We start from the raw sequence: 27558 nt of genomic DNA on the forward strand, positions 1-27558 counted from the left end.
CCTTACCTTTCTAAATCTAATAAAATTAATCCGAGTTTTCAGAATCTAGCAATGGTCTTGAAATACACTTTATATTTATTTATATAATATCTGAAAATGTATTAATTTTCCCAGTGGTGGAAAAGAACAGGCTAAACATATTAAGAGAAGCAAAATGACCTCTTTACAATACATTTTTGGATGTTGGCCAGCACATAACCCTTAAAATTAGATAGATCTCCACTAGTTACTGGAAAAACAACATATTTAATGAAGCTGATGAACATTCAGGTATTCTCCTATACCTACAATTTTACTTTCTCTTTTATTAACTTTCTCCTCCTTTGAAGTTCATCTCCTATGGCAACTTTGACATTTCAGTTTATCTGATTTCCATTTTATCTTCCAGAGAAGGCATTTAAGAATTAAAATGCACAGATAAACTGTTTCAGCTAAAGTATCTAAGTAAAAAAGTATTTTAAAGGTCAAAAGATAAAGGCTAGCATATAAACTTAGGCTGCATTATATATAGTCAGTTGGGTAATGACTACAGGTTCATATATTTTAGCAATGTGAAGAAAATGGTTATGTAAATACACACAAGTATTAACATCAAACTGTATTAAATTATGTAAACATACACATCTTCTGTGGTCAATACAAACATCTAAGTCGTCTCAGGACACTACTGCAGCATAGCTCGGATTTGTTTGGAAGTAGATTCATCATTCAGGTGTTTTGTAGTGAACCTAGAAATTACAAATTAGAACAGTATTTAACAAAACAAGCAGGGATTTTAAAAGTCTAAAAAACTCATTGGCTGTTTTTGAAATCAATGTGGTTCATTTACACAAAGATGCATATATATTCCTTTGCTCACTGATCACTGGATTTTAATTACTAAATGTCCACTGCTCTTTATTTTCTAAATACGCCTTACATGAAATTATTCTTTGTTAATAGGTTGAGAACTGAGGCTAAACCCTGGCCTCGAGCCAACAATCATAGCAATGTCAGTGCAGCAAGATTTAAAATGTCAATTCAAAAGAGAGGTCTGCAGTCAAATGCAGTGTCTGTGATTTGGTAGGAAACTGAAGTCAAATCATCTTACTTCAACAACAGCACTTGATTCTGCAGAATTCTCTTTCTTTCAGTTAAATCCTCAAAAGAAATACAATACATGAGATGACATGAGAAATAAGGTAAAAACTACTAAAAGGATTTAAGAACCTAAATTGAATTTTGACAAAACCTGAAAGCTTAATGTTAAGAATCTGTCTTAAAGGTCCTGTACTTTTGTACCTTATGACACAAAGTGTTTCCTGTTTTTTTTTTTTGTTGTTGTTGTTTTTTAAACCAAAAGTCTGTTTGGTGCTCAGCCGCACATTTAGGAATATCCTAGGAGGAATAAAGAGCTTTTAGCGTGTTTCTTCCATTTAAGCCCAACCATATTCTTCACTGTGTACGCTGGTAGGGAAATCAATCATCGCACAAGCTCAAAAGACATCTGATAGCCATAGGATTTAACTCCACATCAATTTCAATTCAAAAGATATGATAAGCAAAAGCAGAGATGGTCGTGGCAATACTTCTTGCTCTATCCAAACACTCAACAGCTAAAAAATTCAACACAGCTGTAAAAAATTTGGTACTATGACTCCTTTCCGAGTTTCAGAGAAGTCACATCATTGTGTCTTGTTTTCCAAAACAGCACTTTTAACTCTCAGCTACAGGACTCACATTTGGGTAGCTGTCTTCAAGTTGTATCATTAAGCAAAATTAAAATAGAATGGTTTACTTGATTCAAATGAAAGAAAAAAAGGGGAGTATAAATACTATGAGAAAACAGGCAACTAAATGAACTTTTACTATCTCTGTCATTCATAGAGATTATGACTTCCAGTATCAATAATCATTGCCTACAGAAGTGAAATGGAACTGAGACGAAGAATATAACTTAAGAAAACCTCATGTGATAAAGCCAAACCTGAAATGACAGTTTTCTTAACAGAACAAGATTATAAGGTTAAAAAGTCTTAAATTTTTAAAAAATTAGGAGGAAAAAAATTAAGGCTGAATCAAACAGTGACTCCATACATACCTGAGAGCATTCAGAAGTCCTTCCACAGTGTCAGGTGGTTGTTCCTTTAAAACTTTTATGCATCCCTTCATCTGGGAACAGAAGCATGCCACTACTGAACAATAATACATGAATTGCACTAGCTTAAAACAAGGAAAACTTTCACCAAAGATAGGCAGCCTCTTTTTCCTACTGAAATGTTAATGCTGCTTTATATGAAACAATAAATGTGTATCTTATCTAAAATGATGTTCAATTAAAAAATTAAAATATAATTAAAATTAAAACATAATCTTCTTTAAAAAGCATGTGCAGATACTAAATTATAAATGAAACGTATATATTTTAATTCACACACAATTTCCCCAGCTGCAACTTAAAAAGATATTCAACAACAACTGATAAACACAAAAAGAATACCCAGGATTTTAAGAGACAGTTCCCTGTCACTCCCAGGAACTGTAAGAAGAAATGTTTCAAATCTGACTTTTATATTTATATTTGTACACAAGGAATACATTTTCAGTATTTAGTCTGCAGTTGTAAATAGTGATAGCTTACAGTTTGTTTCATAACTAGTAGTTTCTAGCTTCATCTGAGATGAGAAGTCCCTGATGCTGATTTTAAACACCACAGTGAAAGAACATCTGCTTGAGAGTACAAAAATCAGGCTGAAAACACTATCCAAATTTACAGCAGAAAAAATGAAGCAGAGAAAGCAGACAGAATTCATCTGATCCAGTCTACAGAATCCCTATGTAGTTCACAGAGAGGAATAATAAATTCCTCCAACCTATTCAGAATATAACTTCAGATGTAGTTAATCATGCTCTGGAAGTACTCTTTTCTTCCATTGCTAGGTATACACCTAGTACTTATCCAGAAGCCAGTCTAGGTGAAACTCAAAAAACTCAGTGCACAGTATGCAGTAGCAGTGTGTGTTGAGATCAGGCAAACTCAAAGTGGAGAAAAATTCAAATAATTCAATTCCACTTTTGTTAAAATCAGGATCCTTAAAACAGCCAAAAAAGAGAAGCTCTTGGACATCTAAGCTAGGTGCCTATAGTCAACAGCTTGAAATAGTTTTGAAAAAGTAAGGAAAGGTTAATTTGTACCACTGTCCCTGAACTCTTAAAATGGATTCCAATAAGTGATTGGCTTGGAAAACAGAATTGTTTATTGTAGTAACACAAATGCATCTACTGATTTTTTATTTTTATTTTTTTTAAGAGAATAATCCCCAAACTTATTAAACTGATTAATATTTGAGACCATTTACTCATTAAAAAAAAAACAAACAACAGCTAAGTTTCTGCCTTTCATTTACATTAACTATAAGGTTACAAGGCTTTTGGTTAAATGTGAGAACCGAAAGTGCACACACTATATACAGGACTGTGAAAATTTTTACTTCTGCTGTCTCTGTAGAGAGACTGCATTAGCAGTCAGGAAGTCTGCATTCAATTCCCAGGCTCTATCTGCTGCGTGACCTTCAGCAAATCAATTCACCTCTTTCTGACATATCTTTCCCTCTGTTAAGCAGAGTCAAAAAAGGGATGTGGTAAAATAGTGTTATCTGCAGATAAAAAAATGCTAACAAAGAATGGAGCACAGTAATATTATATACATGTATTTATATATTTTCTTTAGAAGTAGGCTGTTTTGTAAAGGGAAGGACTAACCATGAATTACAGATTATTTCTGTTGAAAGATGTGCCCTATGAGATTTAAAAACATGCAGCACAAAAAGAGTACTTTTTTTTGTGTGTGTGTGTGTGTGCTTGCAATATCTCAGATGAAAATATAAGGTTGATTCTGCTGTGACTGGTCATGCCAAAACTAAAACTGAAGGCTCATTATTAGCATTACAACAGTAGGAGTTCAGTTCTCTTACTTTAGATCTCAGGCTAAGCAGAGACAATATAGAATAGCTGCTTATTTACAACAGAGCTAGAACCAAAAATGAGCATTTCAGCATAAACAGATTACATGACAAATAAAAACTTATGACTACAGAACTTATTCAAGAGTAGCTGTATCACAGAATTATTATAGTGTAACCATACAGCTGGCAGAAAAGCAGAAATAAAGCCAAATGTATATCTATGTCTGAGAGAAAATACAAATACTTATTTTAATTTCAAACAAGCTGATATATGAAAGCAAACAGGTGAAGATAAATTCTAAGTTTTGCTACTCAAAAGTTATTAAAATGGTTTATAAAAATTCGTAAGTCTGTGCTGGAAAAAAATCCACAGATTGGTGTTCTCAAACCTACGAGACACTAAGAAAAGTCATTCTTACATCAATCTTTGATGTCTTTGAGAAAGCTCCCACAGGATGAACATGATCATACAGTATGATAACTCCCACCATTACCCTCATGCAGAACATAAGAGTCTCTTCACTGGTGAATCTACTCCTGTACTCTCTGAAAAATAACAGGAAAAAAAAAATAATGTCTTGACTATTATTAACTGGACAGTTTTGCAAACCAGGTTATGAAGGAACAAAACCTAAACATTGTACTTAAAAGTACTTAAAAGAAACATCTTCGCAAAATTTTAAAGACCTTTAAATTGCATAAGTCCCTGTCAATTTACAAAGCAGGTTAGAAAGCAAATAGATATCTAAATCTGTTTTACCAAACATTCCCAGTTCATAACCTCGTTTCCATGAGGCCAGCAACTTTTGCCAAAGCGTTTCATGGCTGATAAAATATGATAGAGACTCATCATACTTCTGCTTCTTCTTAGAAACACAACATATGGGACCTCACAGGCAAACTATTTTTTTTTTGCTTAAATTCTTACTTTGAAACAAGTAACATTTAGGCAGAATCTAATTTCAGCAGCTTTTAAGTATAGGCCTTCACCTGGGTTCATAATTACTGATACCTCTTTTCAAAGTACATAGGCAACTTCAACAACCCAGGTTTACCAGACATCTAAAAAGTAGAGGTATATTGTATGGGAATGGATTGAACCCATTCCAAAGAGTTTCTCTTCGACTTTTCAACTGCAAAATAAGAATATGGATGATACAGTTAAGACAATCCTTATTACAGCTCTTTTACCTAAAACTATCACAAAGAAGTGAATTAAATGTAATAGAGAGAAGCACAATGCCTGAAAAATGGCAAGCACCACTGTTACAAAACAAATACCATTTAAGTAGATAGTACATAGACTTGTCGACTGTTATTCACTATTTTCAATATAAAATGTTATTTAAAGTAAAATTAAAATTTCCTAAAGCTGTACTGTATTACCTCACAGCTTACAATGACTTCAGATTTCATTCTCTGATTTAGAGCTATAAATACAGCACCATAACATGACCAGATTTAAAGGCTATAGAAATTTAGATGTGAAAGTGTCTGATTATCTCACAATTAAAACTAAATATTGGAGAATAAACTCAATTTTCTCTTCTGGTAGACAACTCACAATTTACTGTTTCTCTACTTATGCAAAAAAAAAAAAAAAAAAAAAAAAAGAGCATACACATATGGGTATTTTCAGTGACTCATACTAAGATGTCACAGGATTTTGAGATGATTCCCATCTACTATATGCATATCTGTGCCAAAATCTAGCCCCTAAGCATGGTAATAATTTTGCAAGATGGGCAAGAGACAGTAGTTGCCCTATAGTTCTGGTTAGGTGAGACAGATACCAAAGCCTATGAAAGATTATACTCATATGTTAACCTTCATTGAATACCCTCCCTAATAAAATTCAGCACTGATTTGTGAAAAAAATATCTAAGGTGGTTAAAATAGGAGGCAAAATTTTCTAAAAACACACTGAGCTTTGTTCATTAGTGTGACTGCAACTGAAGGCAAGCAGGAAATCATTTGGAGAAAAAAAACCAACTATTTATTCCAGACGGAAATAAATAAACACGGTAAAAATCGTCACATACAATAGAAACAAGATTTAAGATAAAACTTACGGTGTTTCCAACATGACTTTACATACACTAGCCATAGTACTTAAGCAGTCTGTTGTATTTTCAATTGGCAATGTTTTGTTCTAGAAGAGTTAAAAAAGAGTCATCATTGAGTAGATCATCTTGTAAAATTAAAATCAAGAATGTCTGTGTGTTTTGCCCTTTTCTCTCCCATTACTTACTTCTGATACAAAATGTGTAGTTGCATTACTGAGTGTCTTCAGCATTGGTGTTGCTTCTGCATAAAACAGGGACATCCTATTGGCCATTTCATTGTTGACTTCATTCTCGATGTCTAGCTGAGAAAAACATGAAAAAAAATTGTTAGCTAAACTCTTAAAATCTTGACAGCAGCAAGAAAAAGATACAGAGCGCGTTCACGTCAGGAAGCAGATTGCTGAATGAATAGTTCCAGCCTAATCACTTTATCCAGACTGCTGCTTAACTCTCACTGTGAAGCTGAGAATATGACAGCTAACAAAAAAAACCCCCAAAAACTAACACTACCACAAACGGTATAGGTATACACAAAATGATAGGTTTCAGCATTAAGAGCAGATCAGACCTTATTTACTTACATGCATGTTGTTAATCCTGTTGCGACTTATTGTGCGCCTATAATAACTGAAGTCATTCTGAATTGCTGGGTTTCTCATCTTAGTGAAAGAAAACAGAAAATAATCAGTTTTGATTCAAAATATATGGAAAAAAAATAGCATGCAGTAAAAGATTTTAACCTTAAGTTCATCAAAACGAAGAGTAAAATGTAAGATTTCTGCAAACTCTTTAGCCAGAGCCTGTTCCCGTTCCAGGTGTTGAGTTGGAGTATAAGGTGGGCATGTCAAAGATTCCAGTAAGCTCTGCAAGGCCTTTTCTAAAAACAAAATATTTTTTTTTCAGTCCATATTAAGGTAAGACTTTACATAAGTATTTAAATACTTGTTAGAAGAGAAGGAAGGCTAAGAATATGCACAGCCCTAACAAGAATCCCCTTCGTTTCTATTCTAAGGTGAGAAATTAATTAAAGGAATTTCTTACTAAGTTTCGTTAAATTTTCTGCCATTTTCTCTCCATTCTGTATCAACGAACTCTTTTCCATTATGTCCCTTTTTCCCATCTAACACCCTTTATTTCGGAACCCTACCAAAAATTCTATGGAGAAAGCAATTCTCCTATATTCAAATATTCTGCTCTCTCTTTTTCACCTTCCTGAATTAGCCATCAACACAGTACAGAGATTGTTCTGCCATCTTAGTTACAGAAAGTGTACTCTTAGGCACCGATAGAAAGGTAGTTCAGCTCCTGTGGCTATAATTACTAACATTACTCAAAAACTGATAGGCATAGCAAGACTTTACAGAAGAATTTTTGTTACAGGGAACTGTCATAGAATCATAGAATCACCAAAGTTGGAAAAGACCTAAAAGATCATCCAGTCCAACTGTTCACCCATTCCCAATAGCTCCCACTAAACCATGTCTCTCAGCACAACATCCAGCCTTTCCTCGAACACCCCCAGGCTCGGTGACTCCACCACCTCCCTTGGCAGTCCATTCCAGTGCCTGACCACCCTTTCTGAAAAGTAATACTTCCTCATGTCCAGCCTGAATCTCCCCTGCTGTAGCTTGAAGCCATTCCCTCTACTTTATAGAAACATTTTTTTGCACGAAGATTGTCATCCAGAGTCTTAATTCAAGGCTTAATTACATCATTTTTTGAGGGCAGCATGAATGGTTAACTCAGTTTAAAATGTGCCCAGCTTTGCATTTTCACCCTGCAAAAGAGTATCGATATCCTCCTGTCCTTGTTATCCCCCCTTCTTTTTATTTAAAAGCAAATCTCAAAATATTTTTGTCTTTATTCCTTTTAAAACTCTATTCTCTATGAGAATTCAAATTAAAAAATGTAAACCACATCAGTACAACAAACATCAATGAAGTGTTGAACGGTGGGAGGCATCAGATAAAAACTTTACAGTCACAATTGCATTCTCTGTGCTCTATTTAGATAATATACAGTTTAGGTGGCAAGCCAACAAACTTTAAATAATTTTTAAACCAAAAGAAGATAAAAAAATCTGCACTGAGAAACGTGACTGAAGGCAAATGTCTGTTAAGATCAAAGAGTGGAAAAAGAAATTTCATATTTCTTTAAAGTAACTGAATAAAACAGACGTATTAAACGAGGGCTCACCTAATCGCAGTGAAAATTCATAAAAGCGCTTCAGCCTCACGACCAGAGGACACACTGAATTCCATGCTTTCTCTTGCAACTGGATATCATTGGGGTTTTGTATTGCCTGAAATGAAAATTCCACTATAAAGAACTGTGAATTACAAACAGCAAGTAAAAGGTGATTTGGAAATTGTCCAGTACAGTATTTCAGAAAATAAGTATTGTAAAACATAGGACAATTATAAGAATTAACATCGTGTGTGAAAGTTATTAAGTCTAAAAAATACCATTCTTTTCCTTCTTCCCTTTAGCATAACTTAAAAATACTCATTCTAATCCAACACTGACATGCAGGAATCTTTGAATAAAAACATACTGCAAAAGCATCAGGAGTATAAGTACTGTATGCAGAAATAAACAGCTTTTTACAATTATTATTATTTTAAACTTATGTAGGTAAGAGCTCAAACTAAAAGTAAATTTGAGGCTGACACAGGGAAAGGTTTGGTCAGCTAAGACAAACTGTAAGTTACAATTCAGAATTGTACCTCAAAACTAGTTTCACAGTGTAAGATACGTGCAAAATTGATATAAAATTCCAATTTACTGTATTTCATTATCTCACTTACATAGAGTAGCTATTTCCAGTATTTTTTCCTATGAGTTTCGGACATTTGAGTATTATTTCTTAAGTATTAGTTCTTAACTGTAACTTTAGCCATAAGGTATATGAAATGAGGTATACGAAACTGTCTCAAAGTGAAAAATAAATATTAATTAATTGCTAGTAGTAGACCCAAAAGAAGTTCCAACAGCCATCATTTAATAATTTAACATTACAGCTTATCATGTTGCACTGAATCCGTAAGTTTTCAAAACAGAATTATAAAGATTCTCATACAGCTCCATAGAATGTGCCTGGATACAGAAGAGAACACACTGTTCTGTTCAGTTTTTCTTCTAGACCTTTCCCATTAGCTTGAACAAACATACATCTCTAATTTCTTGTCCAGCTCCTTTGTAAGCCTGAAGATCTGCAAGCATACTTTCTGAGTCCTGTAAAACTGCACTGATCTGATTCCATACTTCTCTTTCTCCATCTGTGGGCTGGGCATCTAAGAAACATAAAAGTAAAATGTGTAAGACAGAATGTAGCTGCAATACTGATGGCAAGATTATTCAGTTTACGTTATATCACTTGACTTTTGCATTGTCTTTTTTTTTTTTAATGATACAGTTATACAGTTATTCTGCACTGCCATTCAGCTATTAAAGTTTTTCCATTGTTTTGGTAATCTCTGGCTCAGAAGTCTCAGCATCATAAGGCAGTGTAATTAGAAAAGAGGATAGTGTCTTGGTCCTTCAGTAAAAAGGCACCTCACTCACGAGCTCCAAAGATCAATTATAAAGGATCGCTTACTTTCCTTGCAGCTTGGGGATAAAATCAAGCCTTTCAGTGGATGGTGCAGTAGAATATTATGCCATGTCACCCTTCCTCCAGGCTTCCCAGAGTATTTTTCTCCTTCTATGCAACGTAAGTACAGTACTACACAAAAATAAACATTTTCCTTTTGAATGGCAGACACCATTCCCAATACTTGAATAGCAGCTCTATTTAATCCACTTCTATCAATCATTACTTTGTTTTCAGGGTGGGAGTGGAGTGATATGTAGACCTTCTATATTCAGAGTAACGACATTTTGAAGGAAATCAAAATGCCCACATGTGTATCAGGTCCTGCACCTGGCTTGGGGCAATCTCAAACTTCAGTAGAGACAGCAGGATGGATTGAGAGCAGCCCTGAGTAGAACGATATGGGGGTGCTAGTGGACAGAAACTGGATGTGAGGGAAGCAGTGCATACATGTATCCCAGAAAGCCAGTTTTAACCTAGTCCGCATAACAAGAAGCATGGCCAGTAGGCCCTTTACTCCACTCTCATCATGCCCACCTGTGGCAGTGTTCAGCTCCAGCACAAGAAGGGCATGCACGTGTTAGAGCAGACCCAGGGGAGGGCACAAAGATAATCAGAGGGCTGGAACACCTCCTCTGTGGAGATGAACTGAGAGAGCTGGGGTTGTTCAGCCTGGAGAAGAGAAGGTTCCCTGGAGACCTTAGTGGCCTTTCAACACTTAAAAGGGGCTTATTATAAAGATGGAGGGAGACTTAAAACAGTACTACTCTATACTTCAGAAGGAAAGTAGAAACAAGGAGAAAACTGCTCCAAAAATGAAAATCCCAGCTCAGACATGGCTGCTGAACTGAACTATTAGTTAATATTAGGTTTGCAGTGATACTGTTTCTTTCCCCAAGCTGCAAGAAATCCCAGGTGTATACACCATAATGGTTATTTGACTTTGTGAAAAAGAAGGGAACAAAACAGTAAATATTTCTAAGTTTCACAAGGAAATTGGTATTTTTGTTTAAAACTTCTGTACTATCCACAATTGAGTAGGGGGAAGGAATGGGTCATCTATAAGTCAGTATCCACACTCTAATAGTTTTAATAAAAGTTAATTAAAATAATGTTTCCAGCAAATATTAAGGCATAAAAGAGAGTAAGCTATTGATTAGTACAAATCACAAGTGTAAAATCTGCACAATCACATTACCAGAAGCATGATTTGATTAACAAAGAACTTCTATGCTACTTTCACAGTTCATTTTCTTTAAAAAGTATTGCCCCCTAATAAAAATTTAAGCTCTCTGGACTGCTCATCCCTTTGGGATTTAGAATTGGTCTTTAGTAACCTCCTTTGTAGTTATTATTTTTCAGATTTTCCCAATTCATCTTTTGGAAGCTGGTGAAAAAGTGAGTACTTGAAACCAATTGAGCTTTCTGTGGTATTCCAGCATATGGGGAAAGTGGAATAGGAGAAGGGTAGATGGCTGGAAAAGGGAAGGGAGAAGGCTGCAAAGGCTACAGAGCAATAGGCTTAGCTTGCACTTGCAAAAGCGGTTTATATATGCAGAAATTGTTTAGCTTAAAAATAAAAGCAGGGAGGATGTTTCAGGCTCTTTTTAACATGCATCTTATGTGTGAACTATATGGTATGCAAATACGCGCTCTGATAAAATTATGGTCATGTTTCAAAAGGGATTTTACAGTAATATTTTGACAAACATGGTTAGCTAACATATCTCTGATTGATGACTTTGTAGAGGATTTCATCTTGCTTTGAACTATACCAACAACAAAAATTAAAAGAAACAAAGAATTCTTCATGACCGAGATTCTGGCTTTTAAAATAGTTTTTCTATTCCAACAATACCAAAGCTCATTTCCCTGTTCTGAATTAAAAAAATAAAAAAATAATAATGAAAAATAAATACTATTCATGAATCACCTCTTGCAACCCTAACTCCAGACAATCAGCACATGCTTAAACAATTTGAACATATTTATAAATAAATCCATAATCACTAGCTAATCCAAATTGAGAGCAAGCCCTCTCTATTGAGGGCTTACTGTTGTAAGTTCCCACTACCACTGAATGTACCACATTTCAAGTCTGATAGACCTCACAGTACCCTTAAGTCTGACAATCTATAGCACTAATTATTATTTATCAGAATATTCTTTCTTTAGCAAGACAAAACAGGAAACTGATCCATCCTCTCTGATAACTAAATCCTCTGGAACAATCGCAGTCCATTTGTAGATGCATTATATATTTGAGGTACTTAATGAGCTTGGAAGGTGGAGCAAGCTTTTTTTTCCCAAAAATACATCATCTGTTTAAAAAAAATATATCTTATCCCATCCTTCACCAGTTACACTTTTGAAAAAAAAAAACCAGAAACTGCAGCATATGTTACACATCAATACTCAAAGGACAAGATTAAATATAAAAGAACGGATATTAAGTACTAATTTATACAAAGTCAAGCATAAGACTATCTCAACAATTAAGACAAAACAAGTCACTTGTACAAGAAGTATTTCCAATCCACGCACTCTTTCTGCATCTGAAATGCAGACCAAAAAGCAGAGAACTTCATTCCACCCTCAGTCAATGTAATTGGAAGTTAAACGGATTCCCACGGAGACTGGATAATGCCTGCATTTCAAGTGCATTAAACGCGCAATCATATTTGTCAGATAATATCATGGCCACCTGGTTTTGGCAGCCATGCAAAAGAACAGTGAGTTCAGCAAGGTGTCTTACAGGCTCTGCTTTCAGCATTTCAGCAAATTAGAGCACAGCATGTGTGTATACATATATATATATGTGTGTATATACACACACACACACACATTTCAGGTCTGACAATGATTTTTCCCCTTCCAGTCTGGCACATGATTAGAAAAAAGGCTAAGCTTATGTCCTTGACAAAGACAGAAAGTATTACTTTCAACCCCAGTGAATAATGCATTTCAGAGAGTTGCTATATCCCATACATTAAAAAGAATGGTAATTGAAAAAATAACCTGTTTGCCACATCTGCCAGAATTCCATAATTAGCCAGAACAAAATGAAGCTCTCTAAATGAGCATGAGGCTATGCCATGGAAACAAGCATGAGGTCACTGGTATTTTGCTCTCAGCCCTGTAATGCATGAGGAGTGGACATCCTCAAGAGGATGCCCTTGGACTAAAACACCACTTCTTGCTTAGGGCACTTTTGGAAGTGCAAGAAATGAGTTTAATCTTGCCCTGGCTGGATACAGATTACACTTCCAGCCTCTCTGCCTGTGGAGCAAGGGCACTTATTAACATCCTGCAAAAAATGGGCAGTTGCTCTGCTGCTAGACACGTTCCATTAATAGACACTTTTAATCATATATGAGCAACTATAACTCAACATTTCATAAATCTTTCTGGGGATAAAGCAGGAGGAATACTGGAATATAAGTATCCTTGATTCTTTGGAGAAGGATCAGACAACAAGCCCACCTAGCTAACGTTTAGAAAAAAGGGAAACCTGTTAAGGTTCTGCATTCAGAGAGTTTGGTCTTATAAAAGACCTATGTATCTGGGGAGAGGATGGGATGAAGATGCCACTAGAAGACTGCCAAAAGCTTACAAGCTTTCTGAGCATATTGTAAAGCTTTAGCCTTTTAGGTTCAAAACAAATTGTTGTTACCAACCTTCAAATTATTCCCAAGAATTCATATTCAAATATTTATTCACCTGAAAACTAGGCAGCAGTAGTTTGACAACAGAGTTCTGCAAAAATGAGAACTCACAACGTGCTACAGAAAGAGCTTTAAATACCCAGAATTCATTTACCTTTTGCAAATTTAATCAAGGTCAAGATCTAATGAACAAAACCGTTGTTGAATGGAGAAAAACCCACTTCAAGAGAATCACCCTATGGGGTAACAATGAAACCTTAATTAGCTGTGAAGACCACAAACTCACAGGACTTGCCATGCTCACTCACTTTTGCTAACAAGGTTTTATTCAAGTTTCTCAAAGGTGAGAAAACAGGTATATGACAAATTCAAATAAATGTCACTGAATACAAAAACATCAAATGTGGAACAGCAGAACAGTTTGCTATCTGGAAATGAGACTTCTTCTTTATTTAAGTATTTCAGCAGACCTTCCGACATTAATTTAGTGGAATGCACAGTTTGAATTTCACTTCAAAAGGTTGGGTTTTTTTGTTTTTTGGTTTTTTAAAACACCTGCATTGGAGAACACTCTTCACTAACCTCTGAAGTTGGGCACTACTTATCTTCAAGGTTGGATTGGATAAATCTTCAAATTGTTTCTACTTGTACAGATTAGTAGCTATTCCATGGCTCAAGAATGAGAGAGCATACAGAACTGCTTCTGCCCTATAACATTAATTGAAATTAATAAGAGATTCAATCTTTAAAAAAAAATATATAATCACAGAGTTACAAAACTTGGTTCCTACTTTGGAATCAAGAATTGGATTAAGTGACATCAGTAGAACATGTTGTAAGGAATACAACTGATCATATACAGAGATAGCTGCAGAAAATTGGAGCACCGTGATATTCTAAATAATGTGGTAGCATTAAATTTTCAAGGAGAAAATTAAAATAGCCATTAAAAATGTTTGGAAGGTGAAATTTTAAAACACACTCATTTATGTTTCATGATTCTTTCTTATTTCAAATACAGCACAAGGCAGAATTTGAAAAAAAGAACAATTTCAGGTGAGAAAACTTGATTTTTCTAAACGTCCTCTTTCTACCTGCTCACTTTTCTAGAATTGCATAGAGATGTACTGGAAGAACTAAAGCTAAATATGAAAATAATCGGTTGGTAAAAATATTAAAGAGAAAAGTGAGTTTATATTTAAAAATAAGCAAAGAAAAAAGATTTAAAAGATGCCATGTCAGATGCCCACCTCAAATTTTTCAAAGCAGAATTCTGTCCTGGAGAATAGTAACTTTAAAAAATATTTTTGTGTGGCATAAAAGAACTCATACTAGCTTATCCTTACAAGACATTACTGGAGGCATTCAATGCCAGGCTGCATGTAGCTCTGAGCAGCCTGGTTTAGTGGCTGGCGACCCTGCCTATGGCAAGGGGTTTCAACTCAGGCCATTCTATGGTTCTATGATTATCTGGGTTGTAAGGGAAAAAAGTAAAACTGAAGTTTACTATGCTGAACTTACAGTGTAGTTTCTTAACTAAGATATCTAAATCTGTTCTGCTTGTGTTATTCTGCTCTGCATTTCTGTTCTCATTTTTGTGCACTAAAAGCTAAGGCTCCTCCAACCGTGCAGTCATCCAGATTTGTCTGACTGAGAGAGTATTTAGTAAGTTGAGGAAAGAAGTAAGTTGGTAGGTATTTTTCTTTTTAAATATATATATACTTGAACAGCTAGTTCCTAGCAAGGTCATTTTCCCACACAGTTATCACACATAACTTGTGCAACAACGTTTGTTATACACGTTAATTCTAGCACATGGCTATGAGTCCACATGACATAGCATTAGCTGTGGAATCACCTCTTTGGAGAAGCACAAACTTAGATTATCTTAAATCAATTGCCCAGGGAATTTAACACCCTCACATTCTTTTCCCACTTCCTATATACAAACACTCATTACTTTTGAGCAGTATCAGCACATAAAGCCACACAATTTTGATGTACAGAGATAGAGAGTATTTAGATCCACAGATCTACTCTTCCATAGTAGGAAAAAATGTTGTGTTTTTTTAATTTAAAAAAATATATATATTTATTCATTTTTATTTAAAAACAAAACAAAACACTAACACAACAATATTTGTATGGCACATTTTATGCACAGGAAGAAAAAGTATGTCACACACTCTTTTCTGGTACAACAAATTCCAAATGAAGAACAGCAAAAAGTACCAGGGCAGGAATATCCCAAAGCCCTGCAAAAATTTCAGAAGTAGTGCTGCCAGACTTACTTTGAGGTTTTAGCTTACTGCTAATGAAAAAGTGGATAAAACCTAAAAAGAAATATACTGATGCAAAAAGTGAAACACAGTAAACACATCAAATCAATATATCCCTCACTTAAAAAGGGATATTCTCCAGAGTATTTCCTGTGTTTTTATATTGTTCAGTATTAATTCTTTCAGTTGAACTGAAAAGAAATCTCTCTGGGATACATAAAATTGCACAGCAACGTTATCAGATACTGAATAACAATACTTCACTAACACTTGAAATTGCTTAACTTACTTTCAGCAATTTACACAGTTCTAAAGCAGAGATGAACACAGGCATGATTTTTTCCTCAGAAAGTATACAAACAGGTATTGCATAGTTGAATAAATCCCTGGAACACTACCAGGATTTCTACTACCAACCTAATTCTTCGTTTAATACTCTCATCTAAGATCTATCATGGGAATCAAGTTGGAAGATAGCTGAATGATCAGTACATATTTAAAGAGACTGGAAGCTAACCTTCTTCATGCAGTATATTTGAAATTGAATGTAGGAAACCTGTGATTATCTTATATGAACTGTGAGCATAATACAAATACATCTGAAATTGCATTAGCTGAATGTTTTCATAAGCAGAGAAAATTTTTTGCTCCAAAACTTCTGCCTTCCTCTTGGCATTCTATGATTCTATGATATGATTCTGTATCATGAATCAATCAAAACCCAATTTTTCATTAAAGACATCTTCTCAAAGCTTTAGAAAGGCTTTTTATTATTTTTCAATTTATAATCATAGACTCATAAAAAATGGCTTTGGTTAGAGGGGATCTTAAAGCCCATCCACTTCTAATCCTGATCACAGTGAGCAGGGTTGTCATCCACCAAACCAGGCTGCTCAAGATCCCATCTCCAACCTGGTCTTGAATGCTGCCAGAGATGGAGCATCCACATCTCTGGGCAGCCTGCACCAGTGGCTCACCACCCTCTGAGTAAAGAATTCCCTCCGAACACCTAACCAAGATCTCCTCTCTTTTAGTTTAAAACCACTTCCTCTTGTCCTATCATTATCAGACCATGAAGGAAACCTTTGTAACTGCATTCGTTTCTAATACAACCTTTTTTTTTTTTTTTTAATCCACTGAACTTGAACTGAAAACAAATTGAAAACATAAAAAGTCATGTGACCAGCAAGCATACATACAGACTGGCACCCATGGCCAACACATTCAAGTGTGTTTTTACACAACTCAGTGTTTCAATGCAAAAAATGAAATACAGAAAACGCATCAAGCCAATGTCCTTGCAGTTACGTTCCTTCCACAGAACACGGATTTTATTATTCCACAAAAATCTCCAACACTATTTCAATCCCTGGGTGGCTGTGCCTGACAAGTGCACAAGTGCTTACACCAATTGCTTGCATTTCTTTGGGAGAAGGCACTTAAGCTCACTTCTGTTCCTGTTGCAGAGCAGGTTTTGGAAAAGAAAAAACAAAAAACCAACAACCTTCTCTGCCAAGGCAATAAAATATGCATTTTCCCCTCTCACTTCTACAAGGCCTCCCATTGCCAGGCCACCTGTTTCCTTCTAAGTCAGCAGTCACAGCTAGTAGGATCTTCTTACAATATAGGACATGATGGGACTGATGAAGTCTGGAAGTTTAAAGCAGCTGAAAAGCTTTGCAAGAACTTGGCACAGCATCTACTAACGTGTCCTGAAGTTTGACAGAAAAAAATTACATGATGATTTGTACAAAGGTTTAACATCCAAGTTCTAGAATAAAATTCTCAAATCATACAGACAAGCAGAAAATGGATTGAGGGCCTGTAGTACCTTATTCCAAACCCAAAATAACCAATTAACTTTCTTCATAATTTAAAACCGATTCTTTATGCTGTGGTAAATGAGATCTAGATGAGAAGATTAAAGTATGCACAATGTTACATTCGTACACTCCAGTTCTAATCCAAGAAAGCATGTCTGAACAATTTCTTAAGATTTAAATATGTTTTAACAACTTTTAGAACCAGTGCTTCTAAGCACATATATACATACTTTCTCTTTTCATGTCAGTAATTGTTTTTTTAAGAATAACTTAGGAATAAATTATTTCAGAAAAGTATTCAAGGTGATAATATGTGCCTACTTATCCCAAATTCTCTTCAACCATGCCTCAAAAATCAAATTATTAAAGAGGTAGCTTCTTTCGAAACTCTTTTCCATTGTTTAGATTAAAGGTTTTAAGAGACAAAACATCACATTCTGTTAGCATTCTGATAAAAAGCATTTCACGCAATTAATCAAGATTAACCCATATATAAGGATTTGATGATCAGTTTTCAAGAAAGTGTTCAGAAGTACATGCAGGAATAGCATAACCAGCAGAAGGGAAATAGCTTTGATTCAGAAACAAATGTGACAAGGAAATTAGCATGTGAAACACTGTTTGCAAACCGATAAACATGCAATTAAGAGAGATGCAATCAAGTACTTACACTTACACCACTTCATTACTCTTTAAAAACTATAATAATCCAGTTAAATCACCACTGAACCAGCCACCTACACTGCTGGTATTTTTTTAAACTTTTCATAATTATTTCCACTGTAAATATATTTCCATTCAGTGAAGAAACACGAAGAACATACATTATTAACCCTGATTTGTTAGAGTAAGCTGAAGTAAGTTCATTCACATATAAATTTAATAATGGCTTATAAATGTTCTGAAACTAAATCATATTTTATTTGCGTATCTATCATCCTGCTATCTTCTCATGAAGTAGTTATACATAGTCTTGTAGTTATCAAAAAAACTCAATACTCAACCGAAGTGTAATTTAATTTGCTTGCAAATCCCTTTTGAATTGCTTCATGATGCGTAAGCACATGCAGTTTATTAGGAAGTAATAAGCAAAGAAGGCAAGCCAGGCAAGAAGCTTTGCTCACTTTCAAAGTCAAGGAAAAAATTTGGCCCCTGATCAAGCTCTGTGCAAGTGAGAACTTTTAAAAGATTTCCCATTTGGTTCCTGAAAAATAGAAAAGGAAGAGAAAAGGAGTTCTGAGTGAACAAATGGTTTTAGAGACAAGGACTTGGATAGACTGGTTGCGCTGGAAAATAAACACTGCAAACAATCCATCTTAAGATTTTTTTTTTTCCTTAGTTCACTATTAAGTCAGGGAAAAGATTCTCTCACAATCTTCTAATTGTTTGAACTTACTTTCAAAATCCAGGAAAAAATGTGGATAGTTTTCAATTTCCCTGGTAAGGACCTTAAGAAGATTACCCATCCCAGCAAACCTAGCAAATGCAACAAAATCATAAACAGTTATATACATAAAATTAGAAAAGTACCACCAAGGTTTGAAACAGTCTGCATCATTCATTAAACATTATGACAAGTTGTCAACCACAAGAAATATTCTGATGGTCAGCTTTGTAGAGAGTAAAACCTTGTACAGATACAGAAATTCTATCCATCAACGTGGAACCGAAACATCAGTACCTTATTAAGTACAGATATTTATGAGTTTATTTACTTAGAAGAAACTAACTGAAAACTGCATTTATATTTGTAAATCCTCTAAATTTCTTGACTCACATTACTCAATACCATTACAGAGCAAAAAATATTGTAACTGCTGAGTTGCTCTTAGCATAAATTTGCATTATTTCATTAGAATTACTCAATTGTTTAAAACCATATTACAAGAGAAATGTATTAGAAAGCTAAAATGCCTACTTTTTTTAAAAAAACTTTTAATTAAAAAAAAGTTCAAAGTCCGCACTCTTTTATGTGCTATTCCTATCTTTTATCACAGTGAAAATATTTGCATCTGCAGTTAATAAGGAAAACTGACAAAGGAAAAGTGACCAATTCTCAAAAACCATGTCTCCGTGGAAGAAAAAACAGGAGCACCAAAGAAAAAGTTGGTTTTATTTGGTTGTTTTTTATTTTTGTTTCTTTTACACCAGCTCTTAACATGATGCATTATTCTAAAACTATGTGAAAGTACAGATTTGGGAAGTAAACAAACTTTTTTGCAGAAGTGAAAATTAAACCATGAAAATCAGATATTACACTATAAACAGTCTCCCTGAAAGGGTGTAGAAAAATGTGATTTTAAATTTCAAAATCATACGAAAAAACATTCTCAGTACTCTGAACCATGACTCTCAGGGCTCACATCTCACTGTCATCTATTTTTCAGTTTGAGAGATCAGAACATACACACAAAAAATTTATTCTAAGCTTGTATATGGTCAAAACCCCATGTGAGGAGATAAAGGTATTTTTTCAAATTCTCCCTCAAGCACTACAGAAGAAAAAGTATCATAAGCTCTCATTTTTATACGCATATAAAGGATACATCTCCTAGGAAGGCAATGTAAGATTTGGAGATTTAAAAGCAGTCACAGTCACTCCATAATGCACAGAGTACATTCAGAGTACACAGCTGCATGTAAACCAGGTTTTTGCTATAACTTTGCTTTGCATGAAATACTTCTTCAAACTTTTCTCTCCAGAAGAGCAGTGAGCAGACTGTCAAGTCCAATACAGTTAGCATCATCTTACATAAACAGCATTGAAACATGAAGAAACGTCCTGTGTTACTCATAAAGTTACATCTATTTGTAAGCACAAAAACAAAATGCAGTTTCACTTTCACAGGATGCACATTTTATGAACTGAGCCTACCTCTATGATTAGCTTACAAAGGGGAAAAGCGTGAGAACAGAGGAAGCAATTTTATACAGCACCAAACCTTGCATACTCAGTGATTCAATATCTCATCTCACTTCTATATTGCATTTTATAACATCATTTAGATCAGGGAAAACAATATGCATAAACCTAGTTTCCTTTACTTAACCCTGACATAAACAACTTATATTACCAAGAAATACTACCACAATCTAAATTACTGAGTCGGTTTGTATTCTTCACTTCCAATTCATTTTAAGCTGTATCTTACCTCATTGCCTTCAGTCTTCAGAGATAATCCAATCATTTCTTCTACTGTCAAAGTTAGCTCTGCATCCGGAAACTGGTTTAGCTGACAGCATGCTTCGAACACCAAGAAAACTGTTCCCTTTGCCAAAAACTGAGGCTAAGCACTCTTATTTGCATTGAATAGCTTTAGGTCATGTGCCCAGTTTTTGGTTTCAGTTCCTTCTTAAAGAACCATATCACATCATAGCTGTGGAGATTTCTAACATATTTTTCCTGAACTTCTACTACATTTTTCAGCTTTTCATTTTCTTATCCTTTCCTACAATACTCATATAGAAAACGAATCCAGATTTTGAAAGTACTAAACAAGAACCCAGACACAAAATTTACATCAATTTTCAGGGTTAAACTACAATTTCCAATTATCTTAAAGGCAGTGGCTTGACATTACTATTTTCAATATACACAAAAAACGAAAAATAAGTGATACTGAAGACCAACATCTAGAAGTCGTGGCTCAAACATTTAATAAATAAGCTTCATTTTTTTAATGATTCAAAATAGTTCCTTATTTGGCTTTCTAAAAGCAAAACCAAAAGCAAGTCTAGTTCCAAGTAACATTTGAACATACTGAACATCATTCGATATTATGTTTTTAACTCTGTATCAGAAGACTAATCTTCATCTTAATAGAAACATTAATAAGCATATTCCTCTGTCCCAAGATGCATTATTTTATTCTTCATAGCTTTCTGCTTCCACAGCTTAGATCTTTCAAACTGTCTTTCCCTGGAAATAACATAATGCTTTTCAAACCTCAGGAACTGCAAAACACTTCCATAACTTCTAATGAGATTTCAAAGTAATCAGCGGCATAAATTCTCAGTGAGTCAGTTTATAAACTACAGTTGTGACAAAAATGTAAACATAAAACTAATGCACAGTAGCAAATTAGAAAGGCTTACTCTAGAGACTTCAAAATTTCATTTCATTAAACTAGAAAGCATTTTCTTTTACTTACTGCAAAATCAGTTCAAATGCTGAAATAAGACTCAATGCATGCATAAAAACACTGCTGTCATGATACTCCTAAATGATAACAGCTTCTCTTTAGTGTCCAAATCCCTCTGAGCGTAACCTTTTATCAGTATGCTTTAAAAATGATGATATGCAGACACAACAATGTTTGCATTTTCAATTTTCCACCTTTGCAAATGATCAAAGCTTACCCTAATATAAATATATGAACTATGAACACTGAAAATACTTTTCCGAAGTACTGCTGACAGCTGAAAGCTCGTTAGTCCTTATTCAATGCTCAGTATTTAATTAGTTGCACACAGATGCAAGTAAAATGTAAGAAATTTGTGAACAAGAGTGTACATTTAGAATTTTGTGTTTCACACATCATTATTCACTAGCATTTCTTAAAGTGCTGAGCTTCAAAACTAAAATACCATAGGATGGTTTTCTGTTGCATCACTTTGCTCCCAAAATTTCGGTAATTTAGTTCAGACATTTTAGAAGTATTGCTATAAATTCCTTCTCTTACAGTAAATCAATCAATTTATTTTTGAGTTGTGGAAAATAAAACACTGACACAGCTCCTCACCAATCAATCCTTCAAATCTGACATGGTACTATCTACACTCTCAGATATACTGAAATCCTGTTTTGAAAATGTAATCAATGTTCACACTGGGTGTCATCAACTCAGTTTTGTATGTCAAACGCTAAACTATTTTTTTAAGATCTTCAAAATATTTGTGTATTTACTGCTTTAAGTCACTGCATAATTTTAAATTGTGAAGCTCTGCACCACTTTTAATTGATAGCTACAATATTATACACCTTGCTAAGAAGAAGTAAATTTTAATAAAGTCATCTGACTTGACAGGATGAATTCACATCAGCACAAACTCAAAAACAGCAGTATCACAATGGCCACACACAGACATACGAAGTTTTTAAATAGTATTCTAGGGAAAAAAGGCACATGGATCAGCTCAACCCTATACTGTTGATCAGTGCTCCCCCGCCATATATAATTTCCTAAATCTGCCCATGTACATAAACATAGTCTAAAAGGCTTTTGTGAAAATGAGTTGGATCAGCAAATACCTTCTGCTGAAATTCATTTAGATCACCCTAACTAAATGGGGCTGGGAGGGTTCTCATGAGAAGCTCCACTGGGAGTTTCAGGAGAAATAGAGACTCCCAAGCTCAGGAGCAGCAATCAGTAATTAGGAATGATGACTTCCAATGGAATAGCTGCACTGATGTATGCATTCATCCACAGTCTGAGGGAACTGTAGTGTACTAAGCTTATTACTATCATTAAAGCAGTGTAACTGACCTTACTGCATGAATAATTAACTGTGATATAAAAACCAAAACAAAATACAGCACCATCTGAACCCAAGATCTCTTAGATCAAAATGCCCAATTTCAAGTTGTCGTGATGCTCACCTATGTAATTTCCTGCACTGTTCATTACAACAATGCAGAACCGCACAACTTAGAAAATAGTTTACTGACTTACAGAATGAAATGATAATGGAAAAAAAATCCTGACTAAACATCAAAGTTTCTTAGTAATGATAACATACTTTGTTTTCTGAAGAAAACTCTTATCACTCTTTTTTTTTTTTTGTTTGGGAAAGGAAGGAAGATTTAAAAGAATCATTTCTAGCATTTGTCGACTCTGTTACTAACATTTTTGCTTTTGCTTCTTGTCCTTTGCAATAAATATATTAAAAACATTTTCTCTTCTAAAGCGCTTGTGGAAGACTAACTCCTAGAAAATGGAAATACGCAGTCCTTGGAGTCATCCATAGAGCGAAAGCATACAGAGAGACTGTAGTACAAATAAGCAAAGAAATAATACTGTCTCATCTTCCTTACTCAGGTGATGGATATACACAGAAAAAATCCAACTAAATTCTATCCCCCAAAACTGATGCAAAAAAATGGAAAGTAGAATAAAAGAAAAATGTTGCTCAAAGTAAAAGCAACCCAAGATAAAAGAATAGCTTCTGCTTTGAACAATTAATTTATAATAGTTCCTAGATAAATAATGCTTCAAGCCAAGAGCTTTTACTGTCAACTAATAGGTAGCTTGCAGGACACAATTAACAACTATAAGAAAGGTGAGGCAAGTTAGAAGAAGATAACAAATGGTTTGTAACGACAAATGGATTTTTAAATAATCACAAAATGTTAGAAGAGATGGCCAAGCATACGAGTATTTATAGCCCCAAGAATTAAGAGCTTGGCTTGTGGTTTCACTAAAATCAAAGTGAAAAAAAAAAGGGTTACCTCAGATGAACTTGCTGCTTTTTAATGGAATTTTTCAACATGCCAACCCTCACATCTGAATACACTTTGAAGAGAACACCTATGTATTTTCAAAGTGTATTATGTCAAAAAGCCTTCATGAAAGAATGAAAACCAGAAAACCAAAATATCTAGATTCTGACTCACAGACCAATAAAAAGAATGGAAACCAATGAAATAATTAGAATAAAAATTATGTTTGAAATGAAAAAAATACTGTTGTAATTTTCAGTAGTGTTGTACTGAATGTGCAAAGTACAGTAACTGTAATCCAATGAATCACTTCCACAGATGCTTAAAACACCAGAAAGGGGATCAATCTCCCCATACTCCAACAGTTGATGATATCAGGTAAGCAAAGCAGGAATAGTTACCAAATTGATGCATGGAAATGAGATGCCTTTAATAGAAGCAGAACAGGTTTAGCTAGTGTTAAGAGTTACATCCTTCAAAACAAAACCATTTCATCTTTTTTCAGGAGGAACTGAACTTATGTTTCACAAATATTCTAAGAGAAGTCACAGCCACTCTTCTCAGAATTTTCTTCTTGTCTTCTCTCACAAAAATTATTACCAAAATATGAACACATGAAAAACTAGAAACACAGAAAAAAGCTGTCATTGTTGCTCTTTCTACCTTTTAATGTCTTCCAATTTTTCAGCCTTCTAACTATGCCAGAGTATTTCACATGCTCATAGAATGCTCATGGAAAATCCAGTGCAAGTGTCTGAAATAAAAACCTACAAATGCAGTTGGTCTGGTAATCAGAGAGACTGAGAAAAATTACTTCATCGTTATACTGGACAATAAATTAAACATAAAGCAGATTAGAAAAGTACTAAATTTGACATTTTTCAAGGATTGATTTTATAGTCAGGGTTAGGGAATGGGGGATTATATTGAATATATTGCAGAATGTGTCTTCTCCAAAGCCATAGTGTAATCTGTAATTAGGCAGAAGCTACAGAAATGCATGAATTCCAGCAACTCTTCCCTTTAGCTTAATTAGCTTTGTGCCATTTTTTTTTATTCCTTCTGATATTATTTTATTAACTTTCATTCTTCCCCATTAGACTCCCAATTCATTAAAACTTACAGGGAAATCTCAAGACCATGGCATTTCCGCAAAATATCCTGCCTTAAAAATTATATTCAGTTACTAGGCAAGTATATTAGCCCTCTTAATTATGGAAATATAAATATAAATCTTGTATTATTAGGCACTTGCATCGTGCCTAATACTTTAAGGAGCACATCCTCTAGGAAATCCATTTCCTACTTTTATATGCAAAGAATGCCAAAAACATTTTTGTGCTGCAACTTTTTTTTTGTATTTTAACAAATCTTCAAATTCCATATGATGACAAATAAGGGAAGAGTACTGTGAATGGCACTGAATTAAAACTCCATCCTTTTAATTAAAAATTCCATTAGATAGTGGAAATGAAAATTGAAACAACATACTGACTGACCCTGAGAGGATTCACCATAATTAATTTAAATAACTACTAGAAGCTACTCTTAATCTAGCAATGAGATTTGCGGGATATCTTTTTGTTAAGACAATAAAAATCGATGCACAGTGACTTCATTCTACTTCCCTATAAAATCTATTTTTACTTAGCTGACAAACTTTCATGATGATTAATCACACACTCATTTACAACAGCTTATTCCCTTCACATTACAAGATGCACATGCCTATAGAGGCATATTATACAAAGAAAACAGCATTGTTCAGTGATGTGAGCAAAGTTAGACATATGGACAAAAGTGAACATTGTACAGTTGTTTTGACAACCCTACAATGCTACTCAGTGGATTTCCTGTGAAGGAGACATTTAAAACTCACAGACCAGACTACAGACGTTTGCTCATTCAACATGGCTTCACTCGAATAAAGATAACACAAACCCAGGAAGCTTTTATTGGTGATGTGGTGCCCTCTACTGTCTGAATGGAAATCTCAACCGGAGACACACCTGAGTGTTTTTAATCTACACAACACTGTACAGCACTGCACTATGAAAGAAGTAGTTTTACACAAAGCGCATGAAAACGTACACTCTAAATAAAAACTAGTCACATGTTTTATCTGAAATGCTTATGATCTTTATGCTTAAGTAAGATGCCACTGCTTGTCTAGATGTAATTACTAATTTATATTTGCACTGAACTATCAGTGCTAGCTTACTTCTTCAGAAGATGCACACACAGAACTGAATTTTTATAGGGACCAGAACTACAGTAACAGTGGATGAACTTAGCCTCTACCTCTACTTCATTTTCTAACTAAAGCCAAACTAATCAAAATAGTACTTTAATAATCAAATTGCAGAATGAATATCAAGATCAAAACCCATTACATTGGTTTCCCATTCCCTATTTCTTTAACTCATAATATAGTTTAAAACCAACTGTAAATTTACATTTAAAAGTATGAAAACCATCATTTTTCCTGAAGCATTCAATGCAGTGAGAGCTATGAACTTGACATCTCAACTTGCATGTAACATATGCTACATCGAGTCTTTGACAGTACCTGTGTACTCTACATATGAACAGAAATTCTGTCTACAATTATTCAAGTTTCTATTAGTACTGCTTGTTTTGAAGCTTAGAGGCAGACTATAAGTTGAAAAAGAAGAAATCTGGTTTTCCTTTTGTAGTTTCTGACTCAAAATTAGATGCACAGGATGAGAGACACTAGCTTTAAAAAGCCAATTATCTGTAATCAAAATGTAGGAAGTTACTTCTATCCAACTTTTTTTTTTTTTAACTGCCTTTTTTGAGTTGTGATGTTTGATAGGCAATTTGTGCCTTTTAGAACTAGGAACTATGGAAAAAAAAGCCATAATTAGGTTTAGAGCAAAATTTTTAAGTTTTACTCAGTACGGACCCAAGAACTTCGCTTAATTTTCAATTGTAATTAACTTTTCATTCACACCTAAACAGAAGTGACACAAAGAAATCGTAGATCCACTGAATCGCAGGGGTTGGAAGGGACCTCTGAAGATGATCAAGTCCAACCCCCTGCTAAAGCAGGTACCCTACAGCAAGTCTCACAGGAAAATGCCTAGGCAAATTCCAAATTTCCGCAGAGGAAAAGCACCCACAGCCTCTCTGGTTCACTTGTTCCAGAGCCTTTGTCATCCTCACAGCAAAGTTCTTTCTCATGTTCTTACGGGACTTTGTACGCTCAGTTTGTGAACACTGTCTCTTGTTGTGTCACTGCGCACTGCTGAGAAGAGCTGGCCCCATCCACTTGCCACTCACCCTTTGATATTCAAATAAGCACTGATAAGATCCCCCCTCAGGACTCCCAGCCTTTCCTCATTTGGGAGATACTTCAGGCCCTTTATCACCTCTGTGGACTCTCTCTAGAAGTTCCCTGTCTTTCTTGAACTGAGGAGCTCAGAACTGAACACAGTACTCCAGAGGTGGCCTCACCAGGACAGAGGAGATGGGGAGGGTCACCTCCCTTCATCTGCTGGCCATGCTCTTTCTCCTCCGGCCACAGGAGAAAGGCTGTGATTGCATTCATCTCAGAGACATAAAACTGAGCTTTGTGCTAGCTCCTTACTGTGAGCTCTTTGGAGGATGGGGTGAGGCAGAAAAACCCTCAATTATTCCCAATTTCATGATACACAAATGTTGTTATTTAAGTCAGTGAAAATTTAAGTCAATCTATAATAAAGCAGTGGAACATGACAGGAAATTTAA

General features: G+C 34.8%; 1 protein-coding gene across 1 annotated transcript; it reads right to left on the reverse strand.

The window, feature by feature from the left end:
- Positions 1-664: 664 nt before the first annotated feature.
- On the reverse strand, positions 665-18838 carry CYRIA (CYFIP related Rac1 interactor A; the record flags this gene model as incomplete). The annotated part of the gene is given in 12 exon segments (XM_079550187.1): positions 665-728; positions 2081-2151; positions 4364-4490; positions 6017-6096; positions 6196-6312; positions 6592-6669; positions 6751-6887; positions 8207-8312; positions 9182-9303; positions 18494-18559; positions 18562-18573; positions 18766-18838. Coding segments are annotated over 12 exon segments (1050 nt in total). The 5' UTR covers positions 18836-18838.
- Between the last annotated feature and the right edge of the window lie 8720 nt (positions 18839-27558).

Source organism: Tetrao urogallus (assembly GCF_951394365.1).
Source record: "Tetrao urogallus genome assembly, chromosome: 2".
Lineage (NCBI taxonomy): Eukaryota > Metazoa > Chordata > Aves > Galliformes > Phasianidae > Tetrao > Tetrao urogallus.